At 34.4% G+C, this 21,487-nt stretch overlaps 1 protein-coding gene across 2 annotated transcripts in view; it reads right to left on the reverse strand.

Moving 5' to 3' along the window:
* LOC144964314 (transformation/transcription domain-associated protein-like) overlaps window positions 1-21,487 on the reverse strand; it is a 104,051-nt gene that overhangs the window by 64,604 nt on the left and 17,960 nt on the right. For both annotated transcript variants that reach the window (XM_078898415.1, XM_078898414.1), the window contains exons 18-40: window positions 21,425-21,482; window positions 20,215-20,268; window positions 19,626-19,664; window positions 19,023-19,119; window positions 18,436-18,530; window positions 17,387-17,552; window positions 16,436-16,602; window positions 14,329-14,418; window positions 13,959-14,069; window positions 12,917-13,006; window positions 10,950-11,101; window positions 10,346-10,446; window positions 9,953-10,048; window positions 8,524-8,699; window positions 7,037-7,122; window positions 5,559-5,670; window positions 4,768-4,953; window positions 4,081-4,230; window positions 3,213-3,299; window positions 2,441-2,537; window positions 1,585-1,706; window positions 760-930; window positions 1-61 (exon numbers count right to left, since the gene is read on the reverse strand). The exon at window positions 1-61 is cut by the window's left edge and continues 23 nt beyond it. In XM_078898415.1, the coding sequence (XP_078754541.1) occupies window positions 1-61; window positions 760-930; window positions 1,585-1,706; window positions 2,441-2,537; window positions 3,213-3,299; window positions 4,081-4,230; window positions 4,768-4,953; window positions 5,559-5,670; window positions 7,037-7,122; window positions 8,524-8,699; window positions 9,953-10,048; window positions 10,346-10,446; window positions 10,950-11,101; window positions 12,917-13,006; window positions 13,959-14,069; window positions 14,329-14,418; window positions 16,436-16,602; window positions 17,387-17,552; window positions 18,436-18,530; window positions 19,023-19,119; window positions 19,626-19,664; window positions 20,215-20,268; window positions 21,425-21,482 (2,564 nt within the window). The remainder of the gene's footprint in view (window positions 62-759; window positions 931-1,584; window positions 1,707-2,440; window positions 2,538-3,212; window positions 3,300-4,080; window positions 4,231-4,767; window positions 4,954-5,558; window positions 5,671-7,036; window positions 7,123-8,523; window positions 8,700-9,952; window positions 10,049-10,345; window positions 10,447-10,949; window positions 11,102-12,916; window positions 13,007-13,958; window positions 14,070-14,328; window positions 14,419-16,435; window positions 16,603-17,386; window positions 17,553-18,435; window positions 18,531-19,022; window positions 19,120-19,625; window positions 19,665-20,214; window positions 20,269-21,424; window positions 21,483-21,487) is intronic.

Raw genomic sequence — 21,487 nt, forward strand, 5'->3', positions numbered from 1 at the left:
GTTTTGGCAGTCCTGTCTTCTGATTGGTGGCTGCTGTCTCAAGCCATTTCTTTAGGTGACCCTGTAAGAAAAGAACAAAATTGGTAAAAAAAATAATGATATGTCTTGGATTTGAAATTTGTAAAATTCTTAACAAAACGTTCTATTCGAGCTAGTTGCCTAACACTTTCAAGCTTAAATATGGTTATATATTGAAATGTTCTGAACTAAAATCTGCTATGTATTGAGTGAATGCATTATCTACCAAATTCAGTCCCTTGATTGGAGGACAAAAAATAAATTACAAAGACCTTTCCATAAGGGATTGTTATCTCAGCGTTGTAGCTTGTTTTTATGAATTGTGTGATTATGTAAGTTTTGTTCACTCGTAGAAACCATCGAGCCCCTGAAAATAGTCTTTACATGTGTGTTGTCTTCTTAATACTATTCAATGTTTTGGACACAACTATGGGAGAGAATCTGTAATAAACACATTCTCCAAATATCGAAGGAATGTAATATTATCTCTAATTACAATACAACAAGTCACTTCATCCAGTTACAAAAGGGGCTGGGGTAACTAAAATAATTTGTATATGACATACAGTGGTGGTAGATATTTTTTGTTTAAGAGAGAGAGAGGAAGAAATAAACAAATTTAACAACTTTAATCAAAGGCAATCAAATCAATTTACTCAAAAAGTTTATAAATTGGAGTTTATATTTTGCAAACTTAAATCTTTAAAAAAAGAATAGATCATGTAATATTCCTAGGCATACCTGCATTGACTCGCACAGCTTCTCATTAAACGTGTTGGGGAAGAGCTGTACTACAGATGACAATCTCTTGATGATGCTGAGGTTTAGACTGCGATGATCTCCCAACTTGTTCAACAGAGGTCTCATGACAGTGTAGGCCATGTCCTTGTCAATCGTACAGCCTTGCAGGAACTGAAGAAAAATTCATTAATGAGATGTCAGATATGAATATATCTATGGCAGAATGAAGATGCGAACAGAAACAATCACAATAATTATTAAAACTTATTCTTATATTCTTCTTTTTAATAATAATAATAGTAATAATAATAATAATAATAATAATAATAATAATAATAATAATAATAATAATAATAATAATAATAATAATAATAGTTGGCATTTGTATAGCGCATTTTCAAAATTATATAATGCTCAATGCACTTTACATTGGTTGAAAGAAAAAAAAATGCATCTCTTCTGCCACAACCCACACACACACACACAAATGTGCGCAGACCCACAATTGAATATTCACAAAAAGGGTTGTCTGCTTTGTCTGACATTGTACGATACACACCTTTTAAAATTTTCTTCCAAAAGTGACATGGTCTCATAATAAAATCGTTCACATTCAGAAATTCTCTGCCCTTGATCTGTTTTTTTAGTAATGTTTTTATGTTTTCATTATTTTTTCTTTGTTGTTGGCTGAAGAAGTTTTGTTTGAGCCCAAAATGTTCTGTGTATTACGTTCTTTTTTGAAGCTGTTATAATCATTTTTGTTTTACTACTTTTTGTGAACGGTGGAATCTGACAAGATAAAATGGTCGAGCCATAAATCCTCACCATTTTCATGGCTTCGTGTGCCGTTTCTTGGATTTCCGAATTCTGACTGTTAAGGGCATTGTAAAGGGTATTGAAGATTTTCTCTTTCTTGTTCAACACCAGATTGCATGCGGCCAGAGCTCCTTTAGAAAATAAAAATCATTACATTTGTATAAAAATCATATCAGTAAGAACCATGTCAGAGCTAAAACTACTTGTCCTTTTAGAGGATGATGAAAAAAAAAAGGAAAAATACAACAACCAGATAAAATTGTATAGGTTGGATTTAGAAGGAATATGGAAAAGGACATGTTGATGGCGACTAACAAAAAGTACTTATGTCTGTTATTTCCAAGAATGGACAAAGGTACTTGTTCTAAGGCACCAATGTATTTTAATTTAAAGTTATAAAATTTAAAACTTAAAATAATGCATTTTGTGGGGGGGAATTGACTCTTGATGTCTTGATATTTACTACCCTATTTCTATCACGTAAACATAATATGAATGAAATTTCTTCAATTCTAAACGGTTTTGTTTATGAAAGAAAATGTCTTATTTTAAAATATCACAGTAAAAATAATGTAATGTAAGCATCAGCATTTAAGCTCCATTTTTACTGCACTAACACCCCCACTTTTAGAGTGAGAGATGATAAATTATCATTGATACTCTAGCTAACTTCTGGAGAGTGGAAAATTGCACCTGTTCATTCCACCACAAATCCAAGTCTCCTACTGCCAATACATTCAATTGGAGGGAAAGGTATTTTTTTAAAAGGAGGAAATTCCCCCTCTGACTTCAAAATCACAAATTTCCACAGATCCGAGGAAAACCATCAGCACTCATCAAGAGAGGAAAATCAAAGATTACTTACGTAAGGCGCTTTTCTTTAGAGCAACCAGATTGGTAGAATTCTTGTAGCACGGTTGTTTCAAGAGAACAGCTTCTTCAGCATCACACATATTCAGCACCTGTTTAGAATCAATCGAGAATTTTATGCCATGTGTTAGCCTTTTTAAGTAGCTTTTCATTATTCTTTTCTAGTATTTTGTTATGGTTCCCTTAAAATGAGCTTTATATAGTGCAAAATCCACTAAGTGTGCTCAAAGCGCTTTACAACAGCAACATTTAACATGTAGGACAGGACATATGCCTGTTAGGCGATATTACAATTTTTCGGACAAAGACAACGCTGTTAACGGCCAGGTACTCATTTCACACCTGAGTTCGGTGAGAGAATGTGAGTAAAGAGCCTTTTCCAAGGACTCAACTATGTGCCGAGCGCGAGGCTCGAACCCAGGACCTTTCAATCCGAAAGCGAGTGTCATACCACTAGACCACATAGCTGCACAATGAAGTAGTGACTGACAGCGGCAGTTGGTGTTGTTATTGTTGATGGTGAGATGAGGATGCCATCATCATCATCATCATCATCATCATCATCATCATCATCATCATCATCATCATCATCATCATCACTACTATTATAATTAAGGTAAAAACTCTTATCAGTCCAAAGTGTTCAAAGTAAAACTGATTATAAAAAAAACGATGACTTTTAAATCAATTTAATCAAACTCTACAATATCATTGTCTAAAACCTTTGACAAATATCCAATAACTATAAGGAATATGTAGGTTCTCACCTCACAGAAAAACACATTGTGTTCCACTTGGTTCGTATCAAAACTGAAGAGTCTTGGCTCTAGAGTAACACAGAAAGTGTAACCCTCCTGAAAAAATAAATAATCCAATCATATCAAATAATTTTTTAACTCGAGCAGTTATATGAAGATATATTCACATAATATGCTCAAAGCGCTTTACAAGGGGTCCCTAGCCAAAAGCAACATTTAACATGTAGGATGAGACATGACATCGATTAGCCGATATTACAATCATTTTCAGACAGAGACAACATTGTTAACGGCCATCTGAGTATAGTGAGAGAATGTGAGTAAAGAGCCTTTTCCAAGGACTCAACTATGATCTGCTCAGAGTGGGACTCGAACCTAGGACCTTCTCATGCCACTACACATAGCTGCACAAATATGATTTGCACAAATGATTGCCTTGATAAAATATACAAAACCTGTATATTCATAGCAAAATATCTAAATTTCATGGAAAATTTGTTTCGACCTGTTGGTTGACTTTCTAACCTCTTGTTTATAAATAAATTTACTAACAACGCTTTTGAATAAATGCTGCTGAAATTCATCTTAAAAATAGACCCAGTAAATTTTTAAAAATTAAATAAAACTTTGACAATTGTACCCAGTTGTCAGTTATTTCTCCAATATCTCATTAAGGAAGACAGAAAGAAAGTTTATTGGTGCTGTAGCCGTAGTCTAAAATGGCTCTGCAATTTAGGACTTAGTAAAATAAACACATCCCAAAAAAAATAATTTTTAATGCAAAAGTATATATCAATGGATTTCAAGCAAGTTGAAATCAATTTCAATTTTGTTGGGTTTTTTAAAAAAATATAAAAGTCAAATGCACGATTCTCACCATAAGTCCAATTTGAGTAACCAAGGCAATGTGCCGCAATAAATGTTTCTTGGGAGGGACCATATCCTGCAGCAATTCTTTGTGTGGTTCCATTATCTCTGTCACTGTCTTCTTGGTCACTTCTGCTAAAACTTGCAAGGATTTCATGGCCTGAAATAGCATAAATCAATTGTAATATGCAACTAAGAAGGTCATATTTTATATCTCTCAGCCCCTATGTTCTATTATGACATTTTAATTATCTGGATTTGGATAGGTTTTGAAGAAAACAACAAGAATGACTTATTTTTAAACCAATAAAATAAAATAATGACCACGATCAATCACCAACTTTTACATAAAGCAGTGACAAATATGAACAAAACATAAATGAAATCATGAAACAAAAAAGAAAACATATTTTTTTAACATGTTTGCTGCATCAGTGTGTTACGTTAAAGAATCCCAGAAGAGAATAAATTAAAAAAGAAAAGAAAAAAGAACGAAAAAAAATTGTAAAAAAAGAATTGTAAAAAAGAACTATCTCGGAGTGGAATGGGCTGGATGAACTGGTCATCATGGCACCACACCTAAATGATTTCAAGGCCCGACTGACATGGGCCGGCGCCCAATGAGGACGCCGCTGAAATACAACCAGACCATTGGTTTCTTCAGCGCCAACCATACAGATACAGACACACAACCCACCTGTTTTCTGACCAGAGTATTAGACGACGTAATCTGAGGAATGAGTTTTTGGGCGACTTCATGCAGAGACTTCTTCTGGGCGGCTACAAGCTCCTCTGTGGCTTCCTCTCCTTCCAAAGGACGAGCACAAAGTCGCAACATTTCCTCAATGCATTTTTGGGCAAGCTCCACAGCTCCACTTGACACCTAAAGAAGATGATTATCAAAATAGTAAATCCATAAAATGCCTGGCTGATGATGACTTTTTTTTTGTTTTTCAATTTTTTGCGACACATTTTGTACCACATTATAATATTGCCTAACAGGCGCCATTTAACGTCCTTCATGTTAAGTGTTGCTGTTGGACAGGAACCCCTTGTAAAGTGCTTTGAGCATGTTTAGTGGATATTGCGCTATATATATAAAAGCTCAAGTTTTTGGGGGGTTTTTTTTTTGGGGGGGGGGGGGGGGGGGGGGTTGGGTATTTTTTAACATATTCCACAACAGCCTCAGAATCTATTTTGAAAATATGTTTTCAACTCCTTGTTTTCATTCCTAAAGCCCTTTACCAACACTTCATAAGGATGAAAAAAAAAGTAAAATAATAAAGAAATAATATTTTTTTGCGGTTTTCTTCTCAGACAACATTTAACTGTATCAAAATAAAATGAAACCTGTAAATCTCATAACGGAATAAACCTAATGGATGATGATGCAAATTACAAACAGTTCCAAAGGTTATTTTTCTAACATGACGTCATCATTGACCCCCTCCTCCCTTCTGTTTTAAATTAAAAATTGTGTGAACTTACCTCCCCTGTAAGATCGTTGATAACAAAGAGGAGGGCCTTGAGGAATGTGTATTGATGATCAAGCACCCATTTGAAACTCATTCTATCGTACAACGACTTGATTGCCAGACATCTGGAATTTTAGCAAAATAGATGAATTCAATAATAAGTGATAACATTAATATCAACTTTTCAAGAATATGCATTATCAAATGTGCATTCTATAATTTTCAATCTTGTTTTATCCTCCAATGCTTGGAACAAGATCCTCTTTATTTATTTTTTTTTTTTTAAGTCAAAGTAAAAGCAGAGAAAAATTATATGATGGTAACAACAAGATATGAAGTGAATAGAAAAGTGCCAGAAGACAATAGAGAATGAAAATTTTTTCGCGGCGGTGGTGGGGTTTGAACCTGCGACCTTATTGGTACGACAACTCCGCCTGGCAGGTGAGAGCGTGGCTCTACCGTGTGAGCTATCAACGAACACAAAAATATTCGTTTCAAACTCAAAGTCATTACTAGATCCCTCTCTCACCCACTTCTTGAGACCGCCGATTCGTTCGTACACCACCATCGCGAATAATTTTTGAATAATTTTCATTCTCTATTGTCTTCTGGCACTTTTCTATTCACTTCATATCTTGTTGTTACCAACATAAGTGCCTGCTCCACTCACTTTTCTGAATTAAAAATTCACCCCATACACCGGAGCATACTCAATGTCTCAATCGTTTCTATGTTATATGTTTGTGTTGAGAATATTGGCTATTAAGCTTAACTGCTGGTCAAAATTATTCGCGATGGTGGTGTACGAACGAATCGGCGGTCTCAAGAAGTGGGTGAGAGAGGGATCTAGTAATGACTTTGAGTTTGAAACGAATATTTTTGTGTTCGTTGATAGCTCACACGGTAGAGCCACGCTCTCACCTGCCAGGCGGAGTTGTCGTACCAATAAGGTCGCAGGTTCAAACCCACCACCGCCGCGAAAAAATTTTCATTCTCTATTGTCTTCTGGCACTTTTCTATTCACTTCATATCTTGTTGTTAGAAAAATTATATACAACATAGTTGACAGAATTAGAGAAGTATGTGCTATATTATTAATATTTGCTTGACTGTTAAGGGAGTCGTTCAAATCATACATAATTTTTCACATAATATATCGAGTTATTCAACAAAAAGGCTCAAATTTCAGTAAAATCTAACCCTGCCTTTAAATGGTTGCATTAACTCACCCAACCCTAACATCGACTATATCCCTAGTTTCCCCATGCCTATTTTTTTACATTTTTTTCTGAGACAAATTATAGGCATAGTATCAAAGCTTATGTTTTTAGTTTTTACATTGTTAATGATAGTTGAATAGAACTATCTATATACATGCTCATTTTTAATACATTTTTTTTCCAATTTTGAAAAGTAGCAAAATCTCTAGGATTGAGTGAGTTAAATCTAAAGTAAGATTTATATATAAAAAAAAGAAAAGTTCCAACTCACCCTCCATATTTAGAATACCAGGCTCTTTTATAACACAGATGACACATCCTTTCAGCCACATACTCAAACAGAGGTAATTGGCAAGCCTGGGACAGGAGGAAACCAATCAAAAATACAGTTTCGTTGTTTTTAAAGGTTTTACGGCGCTTGCAACACATTAAGGTCATATCAGCGCCAGTAAAAAGGAAGAAAATGGGATAGTAAAAAGTTCTAGAATTACAATTAAAGCACAAAAGAAAAGGTAAGTCAAAGGGGAATTGGTTGAAATAGGGAACAGATATAGATTCCAAGAGCACACCGTCAAAGTACTTAGTTTGAGATCACCTAAAAGTCTCATCCAGACACAAGCACAGGTCCCAACTAAGAGGAATACACTCAAATGTTTACCAATCATATAATATAATATGTAAACTAAACATAAAACAATGCATAACAGAGAGATGATTTACAAGGAAAAAAATATAATCTCCCAAAACTATAACTAGACATTCGACTGTTTACCTCCCAGCCAAGGAACTCCGGCAAGGGTCAGGACAAAACTAAGTAATCTCATTCCAAGACAATGACAGGAAACAATTGGAAAACGGGTATGGGGGGATAGAAGACACAGCATGTACCCCCCTGCCCACTATGAGAGGTCAGGATCCCCACCCAGAAATACAGTTTCATTTGACATGTTATAATAATAGAGAGGCCAGGAATACCGAAATGTCTTTGTCATTGTTAAAAATCTACATTTTCAGTTATATAAATTTAAGGTATAGTTGCATTGATATTGATATATAGGCATTGTTTCAACTTACTTAAACAATGAAGCTTTTACTTTTAATTGTTATAGCCTTATAGCATTGCACACTATTGTACATTGCATATGGAATGCATCCTTAAATGTTATCTATTAAGAATATTGTTATCATCATAATTATTATCATCAATATCATTATCATCATCATCGTCGCTGTCGTCATATTCATCATCATTATGTCCTTCCTTAGACTTTCTAATGCTTAGGAGTTATAATTTCTACTTCTACTGCACTAAAATTTAACTGCTCAATTACACAATTTTTTCCAACTTTTAATAAACTTTACAGGTAAAAACATTTTCTTCACAAACCCTTATTTGCACTGATTTTCTATCTTTATTCATATCTTCATATATAATTGTATCTTGTCGTAGGAAATCATGGTTTTAACAGGAGAAAATGAAAAGACAGCTGCTGAAGAATCTAAGAACATGATCCTCAAGAAAAACTGGAGAGAAAAAACTGACTATATAATTAACTTTGGCATATACCGAACTGATCTACATATCAAGATAAAACTAGAAATGGACACTTCTAAACTAGAAATTACCATTTAGGAGAGACCATTAGTTGACTTTCATGATTTGAATAGAACTATTTCACACAGGAAAATTTCATAATAGGGAGAGGCATCAATTCTATTAAGTTCACATTTATACATGATGTTTATAAATCAACTCACTCTTTCTTTGGTGCCAAGAATAGTGGTGGCTGTGTCGATGATAATACACAGGGAAAAGTTGCCAGGTTTACAGAGTTCTTTCTCTTCGTGACCCATGATGGTGCTCAGGGCATCCACCAGAATTTGGGTGTCCATGCCTTGTAGTTTGGTCTGCTTGTCGCCCACTGGAAAAGGGCCTGGGAAGATTTAAATGATTATTTCAATTTGCTAATTACAAATGCGATATTTTTATTAAAGATCCAAGTACATTCAAAAGTTTTTTTTTCAATATAAAGATCTGTTTAATTGACAGATGCAAAGTATAAATCACAAAGGAAAAGGAAAGTTGTGCTTATACTTGATAGCTGTGACACTCCTTTGCTTTGCAATTAGCTCATGACAGAGAAAGATTCAGAGATTTTAAACCAGTGGATGTTGCGGTTGCTTTCAATAGCTTTCCTTTATCATGCCTAATCTATATGACAAATCAAGCGTTACTTTGGACATTTTTATACCTAGTAAGCTGTAGAATGATTACTGGATGGAGATAACGGGTTATAAACGGGCTTTTGCTTCCATTGCATTTGGTCTTCAGTGAATAATGAATTTTTCTCGATGATTTGCCTATTAATTTAAGTCAAAAGAATAAGTCTCATTGTTGCATGAACAGTTGACACATTTTACTTTGGGTTGAGGAATTTTTACATGCATCTTTATTTTTATTGCTTAATTGTTTATATTCTCTGCAATGATCAAATAAAAAGCATTTGCATCAGTTTTTGTTTCATCAATTCTGTAGAACTGGAGGAAAGACATCAAACTTGCATCATGACCTCATTTCATTGATCCTGAAGAGAAACTCCCAAGAGACGTGCAATTTATGGATTATATTATGAAGGTACAGTGGCATCATGGCAACAATGCTAATTAATGAAAAGGGGGTACAATGGAATTATAAGTTTACGTGCCATCTCATTTTGATTTATACCAAAGTCAACATTTTATAGGATATCAAAAATAATTACAAATAATGAAGACAATTTCAGATCCATCTTTATACAACAAAATGCTCTCTTATTAATTGCTGTAGCTAATGCAATGAGTTCACTACAACGTTCAAGTTTATTTTATCGCTAATTTCCAAGCATCAAGCAGGTCTTTGCATCAGTCTGTAAAAAAAGATGCACATGGCTGAAAATTCAAAGCTGGACCAAATACAAGCTTAAAATTTAAAGATAAACAGTGCAGCTTGTATTCATCATCCTTGCTCAGACAAAATAATTAAGACAGGGAATCCGTAAAAACGAGAAATATGTTGAACTTTGTACAAAGAAAATAGGGAAATTTATAAATTTCATATATTAAGATTTGTACGAGGAATCCGTGAAAGTGAGGAATAACAGGACGAGGAAAGCATTCTGCAAGGTATGAGTAAATAATTTGGACATACCACATTGTTGTGAGATGGTGATGAGGGTGTAATGTCTAACCATACAAGCCATGAAGGGCAAGGCTGTTGGTCTCAGTTCCTTTATAGCAGCAGCAACTGGACAAAAAATATGTAAAAATATAGAAATATATTGATCTTATTTATAATAAGTGGATAGTGAATATTGTGCTATATAAAAGCTCAAGTTTTATCTATTAATTTTTTAAAATATATTATTAGGTTTGTCAAAGTTTGCGCTTTTTTTTTCTTTTTTTTTGTTTCTCTATCCGATTTATGTATTTTCGTTTGCATTATTTTACACTTTATCCCTGGCAAATCAATAGTAGATATCAGAAATGTTAGAATAAAGTTGATATTTTGATTATTTTAGATAGATCTTATTTTAGATCTTACCAAACATTCCAGTGAGAGCCTCCTGGTGGACTTTTCTGGAATACGAGTCTGGATTCTTGTAGGACTGCGATGACAGGTGAACGATATCTTTTTCTCTGAAACTAACAAATACAATGGAATACATATCATTCTTTTTTTTTTTTTTTTTTTGGGGGGGGGGGGGGGGGGGGGGGTTTGGGGGCATAACGTTATCCAGCAGTGATAATCCTATCACTGCCAGATGACATGATCGGTCTCTGTTAGATCTGGTGGAAAGAGTAGCAAGCAAATGCTTTTGTCTGTTTACCGCTATATAAAGCAAGATAACATCCAGCTCCACGGGCAATATGGCCTTGTCGGACTACTTTACATATCGTGTGATTTTATGAATGTCAAGAAGTGTAAAGTGATGTTTTTGTTTGTTTGTAAGAGTTTAATGGTAATTTCAGCATTTAAAGGTCATTACAGCACCAGGTAAAAGGAACATGACAAGACAGCCAAAAAAGTATAGATCAGGAGATGACGAGCATCAATGAAACAGTGAAACAAAATAGGAAAAGTTTCGAGGCTTTTTGAATTTCATAAATACTAGCCTTAATGGAAAAAAATAAGCTGTTACGCATACCTGGGATGAGAGAACAGATGCATCATGGTTTGAACATCATCCTCCAAATTCATCACAGCGATGAGGAAACAACGAATCAGATTGTACGCCTGGTGACGGTTGTACGAGTCAATCATGGAACTCTTCAGTGTTGTCAGAGCTGATTCTATTGCCTGATGGGAGATAAATTTTATTGAAGCGTGAAAGATCAAAAGAATTCATCGTGGTACAAAATGAAGCATAGAATCCGATATATGTAGTATTTTAACTAAATGGATTGACTTCTCCAAAATTATCCCTGTGTATTTAGATTGTATCGAACCGAGAAGTGAGGGAGAAGGCACTGGTGTAAAATTTAGATATGAAAAAGTGTGTATGAAACAGTGCCAGACAAAGCAAGAAAGAAAAATACAAGAAAAAAATCTTGAGGAAGACTTGATTTTTTGGGATGGTTTTTTTCTTGTAGTTTTACTTCTTGCTTTGTATGGCACTGTTTCATACACACTTTTTCAGATATCTTTGTATTTAGATTAGAAAGATTAGATCAGAAAATATCAGGCCAGAAACTAATGGAGAGAGAGAGGCTTACAATGGGAATACGGGGCTGGACAGATCATAACCTGAAAAAAAACCTCAAATATTGTTTTTTGTTGTTTTGTTTTTAAGGGTTTTACGGTGCTTGCAACACATTTGGTTATATCAGCGCCAGTAAAAAGGAAGAAAATGGGATAGTAAAAAGTTCTGGAATTACAATTAAAGCACCCAAGAAAAAGTAAGGCAAAAGGGGAACAAGGAACAAATAGGGATCAGATGTAGAATCCAAGAGCATACCACCTATGTACTTAGTTTGAGATCACCTATAAGTCTCATCCGGACACAAGCACAAAATCCAACAAAGAGGAATACACTCAAATGCTTACATAATACATTAAAAATAAATATAATAATACATAACAGAGAGATGATTTACAAGGAAAAAAATATCATCTCCCAAAACAATAACTATGCATTTGACTGTTTCCCTCCCAGCCAGGACTCCGAACAGGGCCAAGTAATCTCATTCCAAGACAAAGACAGAAAGCATGTTGGAAAATAGATATCAGGGGATAGAAGACACAGTATGTACCTCCCTGCCCACTATGGGAGGTCAGGATCCCCACCCAGCCTCTAATATTATCACTACTCAGGAAACACGAAAGGGATATAGAGACATCACACCCGCCTACTTGAAAATCTAAAAATTTGTAGTTTTTATGAGATAAAAATTGTAGTCGCCATGGTTGACTTGCCAGATCAACAATTTAACCTGACAAGGATTAAATACCACTTCAACATCTTTAAAATGATGTAGTTTGGCATCAAACTTTCATTTTCAATAAGTTTTAATGACTCAGAAATGTTCACGGAATTCTGAAATTGGAGCCACAATTTAGTAATTCTACGAATTTTTCTTAGTACTTGCATGGGTGACAGTTACTTAATGATATTAATCCTGCAAAGGCAGGTGCTCAGAAAAAAAAATCCTGCAACTACCAATAAGAGGAAAAAACAGAAGTGCGGTTAATTATATTATTATACAGTTGCCGGTTTTTTTCATTTTCGAATTCCGGCCAGACAAAAAAAAAACGGCAAGACCTCTTTTTCAAAAATAAAAATCCGGCCATGCCGGATTTTTCCGGCGAACTTTCACCCATGAGTACTTGGCAGGTCTGAGACATTATGATGATAAAAAAAAAGTTAGGGGAGAGAAAAGAAAAGATGTAGGCTGAGCAAGTAGAGATTACCGAGAGGGTAAAATCAGGTTAAAATTTAAAATCCTCTGTTTGAGGCACACATCCTAAGAGAGCTGAGAGGAAATTATAAGTGATGATAGTTTAGATTTTAAATCCCTACACTATGTCATACTGCAGCAGCTCAATCAACATACCAATCTACGTCATATCATCTGTAAAACGAATGTTACAAAATTCATTGAAACACCAACTTACCTTTTCCACTGGCAGTCCGATGGGTCCTTTGCTTTCAAAGAATTGAATATTGATACACGGGCCCACCGTCTCTTTTTCATTGTACTGGAGCTGATGAGTAGAATTTGTCAAAAACTATCATAACCTTTAAGAAAGATTAACTAAAGTTGGCCTTAAACTATAACACAATAAATCCATTTTTCCCATCGAAATAAATCGAATATTTTCCATATGTGAAAAATAGATGTCGTATGATGAAGTAAAAACGTTTTTTGGTGGAATATTTTGACTGATTCTTATGGGCAAAATGGTGATGATATATAATAGATCTAATCAAATGATATATAATAGATCTAAACTAATGATATATAATAGACCTAAACTAATGATATATAATCGACTAAACTAATGATATATAATAGATCTAAACTAATGATATATAATAGATCTAAACTAATGATACATAATGATCTAAACTAATGATATATAATAGAGATAAACTAATGACATATAATAGATCTAAACTAATGATACATAATGATCTAAACTAATGATATATAATAGATCCAAACTAATGATATATAATAGATCTAAACTATCATATTTTCGTGGAACAAAATAAAATGCACTATTTAGTGTGGGTTATAAAAACTTTTTGGAAAGACTGAAAAAATGTTTCAAATGCCTCAAGACAAAAACAAATGTCTAAATATCCTCATTTAACAAACAAATAATTTCTAATGGCCTCACTGCACTCTTAACTGCCGTACTCTGGAAAAACACGTCATTAACAATTTGGCCAGAAAACTCGTCCTTCAATTTTCGATCAATATAAATGACCCTCATCTTGGCAAAAACTCTCAAACCTGGGACTTTGCGAAGTCTATCTCAGTCCCAGGTTTGAGAGTTTTTTTCAAGATGAGGGTCATTTAAATCAGTCAATATTTGAATAAAGAGTTTTCTGGCCAAATTTTTAAATACACGTTTTTCCAGAGTATGACAGTTAATTGATTAAGAAACATCTGGCCAATGATAATTGAAAGTTTGAAAGAACAGAACCTACCGCTTGTGGTTCACGAAGCATTTTTCTATTTCCTCCTCCAAATTTCCCCAAAACTCTAAATGCGGTAGCAGCTGTTGCATCCTGGGGGTTTTTCAATGTTCTCCACAAGGCCTGAAATGACATTGTGCTTAATTGTTATTAGAAGGAGGACTGGAAGAGACTACAAATGATGCACAGTTGTAAAGCAGATAATTTGTCCTTGGTGTAAACAAATAATCATTCTTTATCACTGCAAGAGTTGATCCACTTTGGGCATTTAGTTATTGTTTTTTTAAGTCAAAAAAATATTTTCTAAATCAAACTTATTTGATAAATGATTATTTAAATCACAAGTTATTGAGAAATATTTAAAGCATAGTTTCACTCTTACCTGCATTAACTCTGCACGGACAGGCTGTATATGGTCGTACAAGAAATCAGGCTGAAGATTGTCCACACAAAGCTCTAATGTACGAAGACCCTGACAAAGGTAATGGATAATAGATAAAGTACATACATCATCTCAAAATCATGAACAGATATTCCCCTGCAAACATTTATCAAGTCCATCTATCAAAATTATCTATTTGTTGCTGATTCAATACAAAGAAAACTATTTCTTAAATGCGCCTTGCCTTTCATGGCCTATGGGGCTGCAGTTAATCCTGATATCTGTTGCATTAAACCAATAGTAACAATTGATTGCTTCTCTTTGGATAGGATGCTAAAGCAAAGTACTTTCTGCCAGATCTAAATTATGGCCCTGCAAGTCAATAACTACAAGGTGGACTGGGAAGTCAGGAACTTCTCTACTGCACCCAGAATTAATATCGGTTCTCGATCAACTGAGCTATCCAGATCTCCAAGTTTGTATTTAATGAAAGCTATTATAGCCAATTTTTTTCGATGTGTATGTGGAGGGGAGGAGGGGGTGAGGAAGAATAGGGGTTGTAATTGAGTATTCCTTTTCATTAACATTACTGTAGCTTCAAGTGCTGTTATATACAGGAATAAATGTAAATGAAAATAATTTTTTCTACAGGGGAAATAAATGAAATATGTCTCTTGTCTCCAACTGATCCCGAGCATCACAAATAGATAAAACATAAATGCTAATCTAAACAATTGAATCCCAAAATAGTGTTGCTTGTGATGTCTCTCAAACTTTCAAGATCAATGCGTCAATTTAACTGAAAATGGAAGAGAACTCAGAAAAAGCTCCAAATTTTTAATGTGCTCTTTTACCATGCATTGGAACTTTGTTTCTGAAATATGTGACAGGCAGGGTTGCCAACTCAGGAGGCAAAAATTTACTGAACTTTTATGCAAACAAATATGCTAAACTCCAGTAAAAAAGACGTTATGTATTTACTTTTTTTTTTGTTTAGCAGGTGATTGGAAAATATACTGAGGGTTTATAATATACTGAATTCCATAAATATACGGAAAATTGGCAACCTTGGAAAGGATGGTTTTCTTGATTCCAAATTGTTATATAGAGATGTAAGGACAAAGGATTTCAGAATGTCAGATGGAAATTGTAAATCTTGATCCTCAACCCTTTAATGCAGGGATCGAATTTCTTTTAAATCCCAGTTACTCCCATCATACCAACCACTCACCAAGACGTGACATTGACCTGATGTGACACAGGCTTCAATGATGCCAAAGTCCCATCAGGGGTCCCTTGGTATTGACCTGATGTGACACAGGCTTCAATGATGCCAAAGTCCCATCGGGGGTCCCTTGGTATTGACTTGATGTGACACAGGCTTCAATGATGCCAAAGTGCCATCAGGGGTCCCTTGGTATTGACTTGATGTGACACAGGCTTCAATGATGCCAAAGTCTCATCAGGGGTCCCTTGGTATAGATAGAATGCGCTTGGCCAAGGAGTTCACAACATTGCCATCCGGAAGTATAACGGACCAACACACAAACTCTGTGTAACCATGAACTTTTATAGTCTGATTAATACAGTTTAGTGAGAACAACTCACAAACGCGGATGGCAAAAACAATAACAAAGGCCTGAGTGACGTCATCTGCATACTATCTATTGACCTGATGTGACACAGGCTTCAATGATGCCAAAGTATCAGGGGTCCCTTGGTATTGACTTGATGTGACACAGGCTTCAATGATGCCAAAGTCCCATCAGGGGTCCTTGGTATTGACTTGATGTGACACAGGCTTCAATGATGCCAAGTAGCATCAGGGTCCCTTGGTATTGACTTGATGTGACACAGGCTTCAATGATGCCAAAGTGCCATCAGGGGTCCCTTGGTATTGACCTAATGTGACACAGGCTTCAATGATGCCAAAGTAGCATCAGAGGTCCAAAAATATGATGCCCATGTAAAAATAAACAAAGGCTGTAAAAAAGTTATAGCTGCAAAGCCATATCTCATAATCCATTTTATGACCCATTGAAGGATTTCAGCATGTCTAAAATTATATCTAATACAGTATGTATTAGAATGTTACATTCAACCCTACCTGGTTTATCAAAGTCTGTGATCCGTTGAGAGCAGATACAAGAGGATCCATAAGCATTGGTAAGTAGGGAAGGAGAGAACTTAGACGAACGGGCACTGTCAGACACAACTCTACAAAGAGGTCTTTCATGTGTTGCCGATGTAAGCCACTTTGTAAGCTGTTTAAACCTGATGGGTAAAAAAAAAGCATTATCATTATCACTACTGAAATAAAATAGAACATCATGATATTACATCTGGGATGGGGGAAAATTTATCTTTTTCATCTGCATCCTGAAGTTCAATAAACTGTTCAAGCAATATATCATATAGTTTTTTTTAAAGACTGGAAAAAATCTGTAGAAAAACCTTCACGAATTGGGAATCCCCATCACTTTTACACACAAATAAAAAGTATCTTACTCAAGTAAACTACAAAACAGCAGTAAAAACTTGGTCGCTGATAAAAATCAGGAAGACATTAGGTCAAAATAATCAATACGTACAATTCATTAGAATTTATATATAATCTAAGAAAAACATGTTCTTTTGTCATAGTTACAAAACGATATATCTTTCGAATAAAAATGTAATTTAGGATTTTTCAAAATTGTTTTGCATTTGAAACCCTATTTTTTATCCCAAAGCTTCATTATTTGAGGCATGGAATCTAGCCAATCTTTTACACATTGGGGGCAACTGAATAACGTAAAAGTAAAAAAAACCCTCACCATGAAGTAACTGACAACTCATACAATTATCATTATCAAAAATACCAAAGGCCTTTTTTTAAAAGATGTAAGAGCGGGTTTTGTTTTCTCATTGGTGTTTGTTTTGTTTTCACCATTTCTGTTGTTCATGATTTCATGTTTTTTGTTGTTTTGCTTTTTTTATTTTTTTATTTTTGAGTTTTTTGAGGGTTTTACTGTTTTGTTTTTTGGTTTTTTTTTAAATAAATCAGAGACAAACAAACCTTGGAGCAAATTAGGAAGAAGTGGCAAAAACTCTTGGTAAAGTAGGTCATGGTTTCCCCCTCCAATTGACCTGAACAAAGCTCTCAGCAGGAGGAAATAATTGTACGGCTCATTGGCTGACAGAGCAAGCTCCATGGACCGATTAACAATGGTGTGCAGATGAGGCTGGAAATTAGGAATGAAAGGTTTCGTCTTTAACAACAGATTAAGGTGTACGGTAACTTTACCTCTAGTAGGATAGAAAATGAGTAGACCTGCCTCCCAGCCACTGAGATAAGATTTGAGATTAACCTTTTTTTTTACATTTCATGATTCTGATTTTAAACTGTGCAATATTTGCATGATTCTGATTTCGAATAGTGCAATCTTTACGCGATTCTGATTTAAAATAGAGCAATTTTTACATGATTCCGATTTCACATAGTGTGATCTTCACTGATCACTGATGTTTTAATCCGATGATCATTTGTGAGAAAAATTTAATGTGCATGTAATTTTCAATTTTTTTAAATTTCACGCAATCCCAAAGGTATTGTATTTACTAGCACAAAACAACCAAATCTTTTTTTCAAAAGAATTTTTTTTCCCTTATAATGGAAGCACATTTTAAAGAACAATCTAAAACAAAATTTTCCGTAACTCGACTGGATGAAGGTGGCAGGTCTTTTTTCTTTATGCAGTAATTATTTGTTTTATTTTTGTGGTGCTTAATAAGAGAAAGAAAGGGAGGCAAATGCAAATTAACAAGACCAGAGATCTATGAATGTTGACAAAAAAAGTCAGGATTTTAAAAAAAAGGAACACGTGAAATATATACGAATCACTTTAACTTTATAGGGCTGAATTCTTATCAGTAAAAGCATTAAAAGACCCACAATGCCAAGAAATAAAGATTAGGTCTTTTGAATTCTCGGATACAACAACAGTTACTCATTAAAGACAAAATAATAAAATGAGTTTCATACCAAAGGCAAAAAAAGCCCATTTCACATTGGTTTTCTCGAAAGTACATGAATAAATACAACATGTAAAAATATCAAAAGGCTACCTTCAGCATTTGTTCATTTTCAGCAGCATACAGGGAGACTGATCCAAAAACCATCTTGAACAATTTGAGGTACAGGTTAGACCGTTCCAAATTTGCTGTGGAAAGGAATGGTATTTTAGAGTTCATGACAATTGGTAAATTTTAATCTATGTGTCATTTCAACCAAAATTTCACTGACTCATTGCTCAACATTAAAGAAAGACTTGAATTATACTCTTTACAAAATTTCAAACCACCCTGATTAAAACAGTGGAAAAGAAATCACAACCATTTTTCATTAGAGTTTAAAATTTAAAAAATACATTGACTTATCTCATTTTATTTCCTTCATTTTAATTGACAGATAACAAATTCTCGTTTCATTGTTTGTATTGAAGAAAAGGCAATATTACAAACTTTGAATCTTCCCTCCCTCCTCCTCTAACATTTTACTATGTTCAAATAGATTGACATGAGAAATGTTTGGGTGGAACAAGAAAAAAAAAACTACTACATTGGTCGATGTTTTGAATAGCTTACATCTATCAGCTAGACTGGTAATGTTTTCCGACAAAGTAGAAAATACAATAGAATGACTGGTTACTTACATCCCATTTCGTGAATTCTCTCCAAAAGATATTCTACCAGGATGGTCGCAAATGTGGCAGAGGTGGACGTGTGTGCAAGAAATGAATTTGCAACTATCTGTTAATTTAAAAAAACAAACATATTAGTAAAAAAAAAAAAAAAACTTTAAAAAGAAATCAAATATCCTCAGTTTTAAAAATAGTAATGTTCTCATATTTTTCAATAAGCTTTATGTGCTAATTTTGAGAAGGGTAATGATAAGACATGTAAAATCACATCTGTGGACTTGGTGAGGGACTATAACTAATGGGGAGGGGAGGGGGGGGCATAGCCTAAAACTTAAGGTTTGCCCCATGTCCTAACGATGAGCAATTTTTTAAAAAACTCTTTGAAATATAGGGTTGGTTTCAGTCCAACCATAAAGAAAACACTGAAAATCTTTCTTATTTTTAAACATTTTATAGGATCAATAAGATTTTAAATAGCTGATTGAAAAAATATCTTTAGTCTGCCATCGGTGCATAAAAGCTTGGTATCATGAGATAAAAATATAATCCCTTTTTGAAGTGGAATACTGTTTTAAATCATGACTGAAGCATCTCTGTTTTATGCCTTTGACTTACCTGTAAAGCAAAATTTCCATGGATCCTGTCAACCATATACTGAAAGGAAAACATGGGAAGAAAATTTTCATCAGAATGATTTGCTTTGACACAGATGAAGAACGATATACAATCCCTTTATGATAAATGGCAAATTTACATCCTAAAGTATTGAACGCATGAAAATTCAGACTAAATCAAAAATAGTCTTCTATTATCAGTTGACCCAAAAAAACAAAAACAAAAATTTTTGTTATATTGCATGATACAAATCTCATAGTTGTCAATCTATGTTGTAAAGGATAGAACTTGTCTTTTACGCAGAATATCTTATTGTTTGAAGGCAAAATTTTGCCATAATCTTTCTGATTTGAGAAAAAAATTAATTAAATATTGATAATCCATCTAATAAATATACAATATCAACAGGTTACATAAATATATATTCAAGCATGAACATTTTTAATAATCTTGCTAAAGGAAAAAAGTTACAGTACCTGAAGAGGGACTCAAACCTAAATCTTCATAATTCAACGTTTCAGAACACAATATACGTGACAAAGTTGACATAACAATAAGACAATAAGACCATGTCTTATCACGGACTTACCTCGATTATGGATGAAAATATCTCTTTGAATGATACTGGTGTCAACATTGTAAACTGTGCAGAAAAAGATCAAGTTAAAGCCATTATTTCCTGAGCATAAATAAGAGCGTAGATAAGTCAATTCAAGATGTCAGTTTTGTTTGTTTTTTGTAATGTAATGAGCACAAAATCTCTTTCAAAACTTCAACTTAATTCATCCACTCAGTTTAGATCAAAACATGGTATATAGTCAATGGGAGAGTGGTTACCATGTATCTAATAAAGTGTTTAAGTAATAAAGGATATGTTGTTTGTTTGTTTTTAGGTGTTTAACAGTGCTATCAACACTATAAGGTTATTTACGCACCCGTTTCTAGCATTGATCACTCCTTATCCGCCCAGAGAGATCATTGCTGCTCTATCGTGTTCTATTGTATTAGAACTTTTGTAATAAAATTTATGAAACCATAACAGTTACATGTTACTTGTTCTTTAAATATATTTATTTGCAGTTTCTTCAAAAGTTCACACTCCTGCAGATATTCTATCACTTTCAGCAGCTCAACTGACAGGATACGTTTCAAAGTTTATTTACTCTTAGGCTTTCGCCAATAATTCATACAATTTGATGACAACATACATGAAAGTGAGAGAAAAAAAAAGGTAAATGGAACCAAGGATAGTGTCGAAAACTCATGTGTATAGGGGTCATATTCATTGGAGTAATCATTGTATGACATTGAGCACAAACTCACTTTGCTCTGGCATCCAACTTGACTTGAAAATGATTAATCAGTGACAGATATCGCATGATTGTTAGAATAGCAACTGATTTGATCCGCAATACTGGGATATTGTGCAGCTATGTGGTCTTGCGGTATGACACTCACTTTCGGAAGGTCCTGCGTTCGAGCCTCTGAGTCCTTGGAAAAGGCTCTTTACTCACATTCTCTCAACGTACTCAGGTGTAAAAGGAGTACCTGGCCATTAACAGCATTGTCTCTGTTCGACAAAAAAATGGTAAAATCGCCTAACAAGCGTCGTGTCCCGTCCTAAATGTTAAATGTTGCTGTTGGCCAGGGATCCTTTGTAAAGCGTTTTAAGCACATTTAGTGGATTTTGTGCTATATAAAAAGCTTGATATTGGCTCCATGTAGTTATTGTGAAGAATATTGGAAATGGTAGGGAAATGTGATCCAAGAGTGTTTCATTTATTTACACAAATACTTACAACTCCAGCAAAGTGCTCCAGTGCATCTTTCTCTTCTTTGGCCTTCACATTTTGAACGCTGAA

This window comes from Berghia stephanieae, chromosome 2 (genome assembly GCF_034508935.2).
Source record: "Berghia stephanieae isolate SIO BIC M18660-M18661 chromosome 2, UCSD_Bste_1.3, whole genome shotgun sequence".
Taxonomy (NCBI): Eukaryota; Metazoa; Mollusca; class Gastropoda; order Nudibranchia; family Aeolidiidae; genus Berghia; species Berghia stephanieae.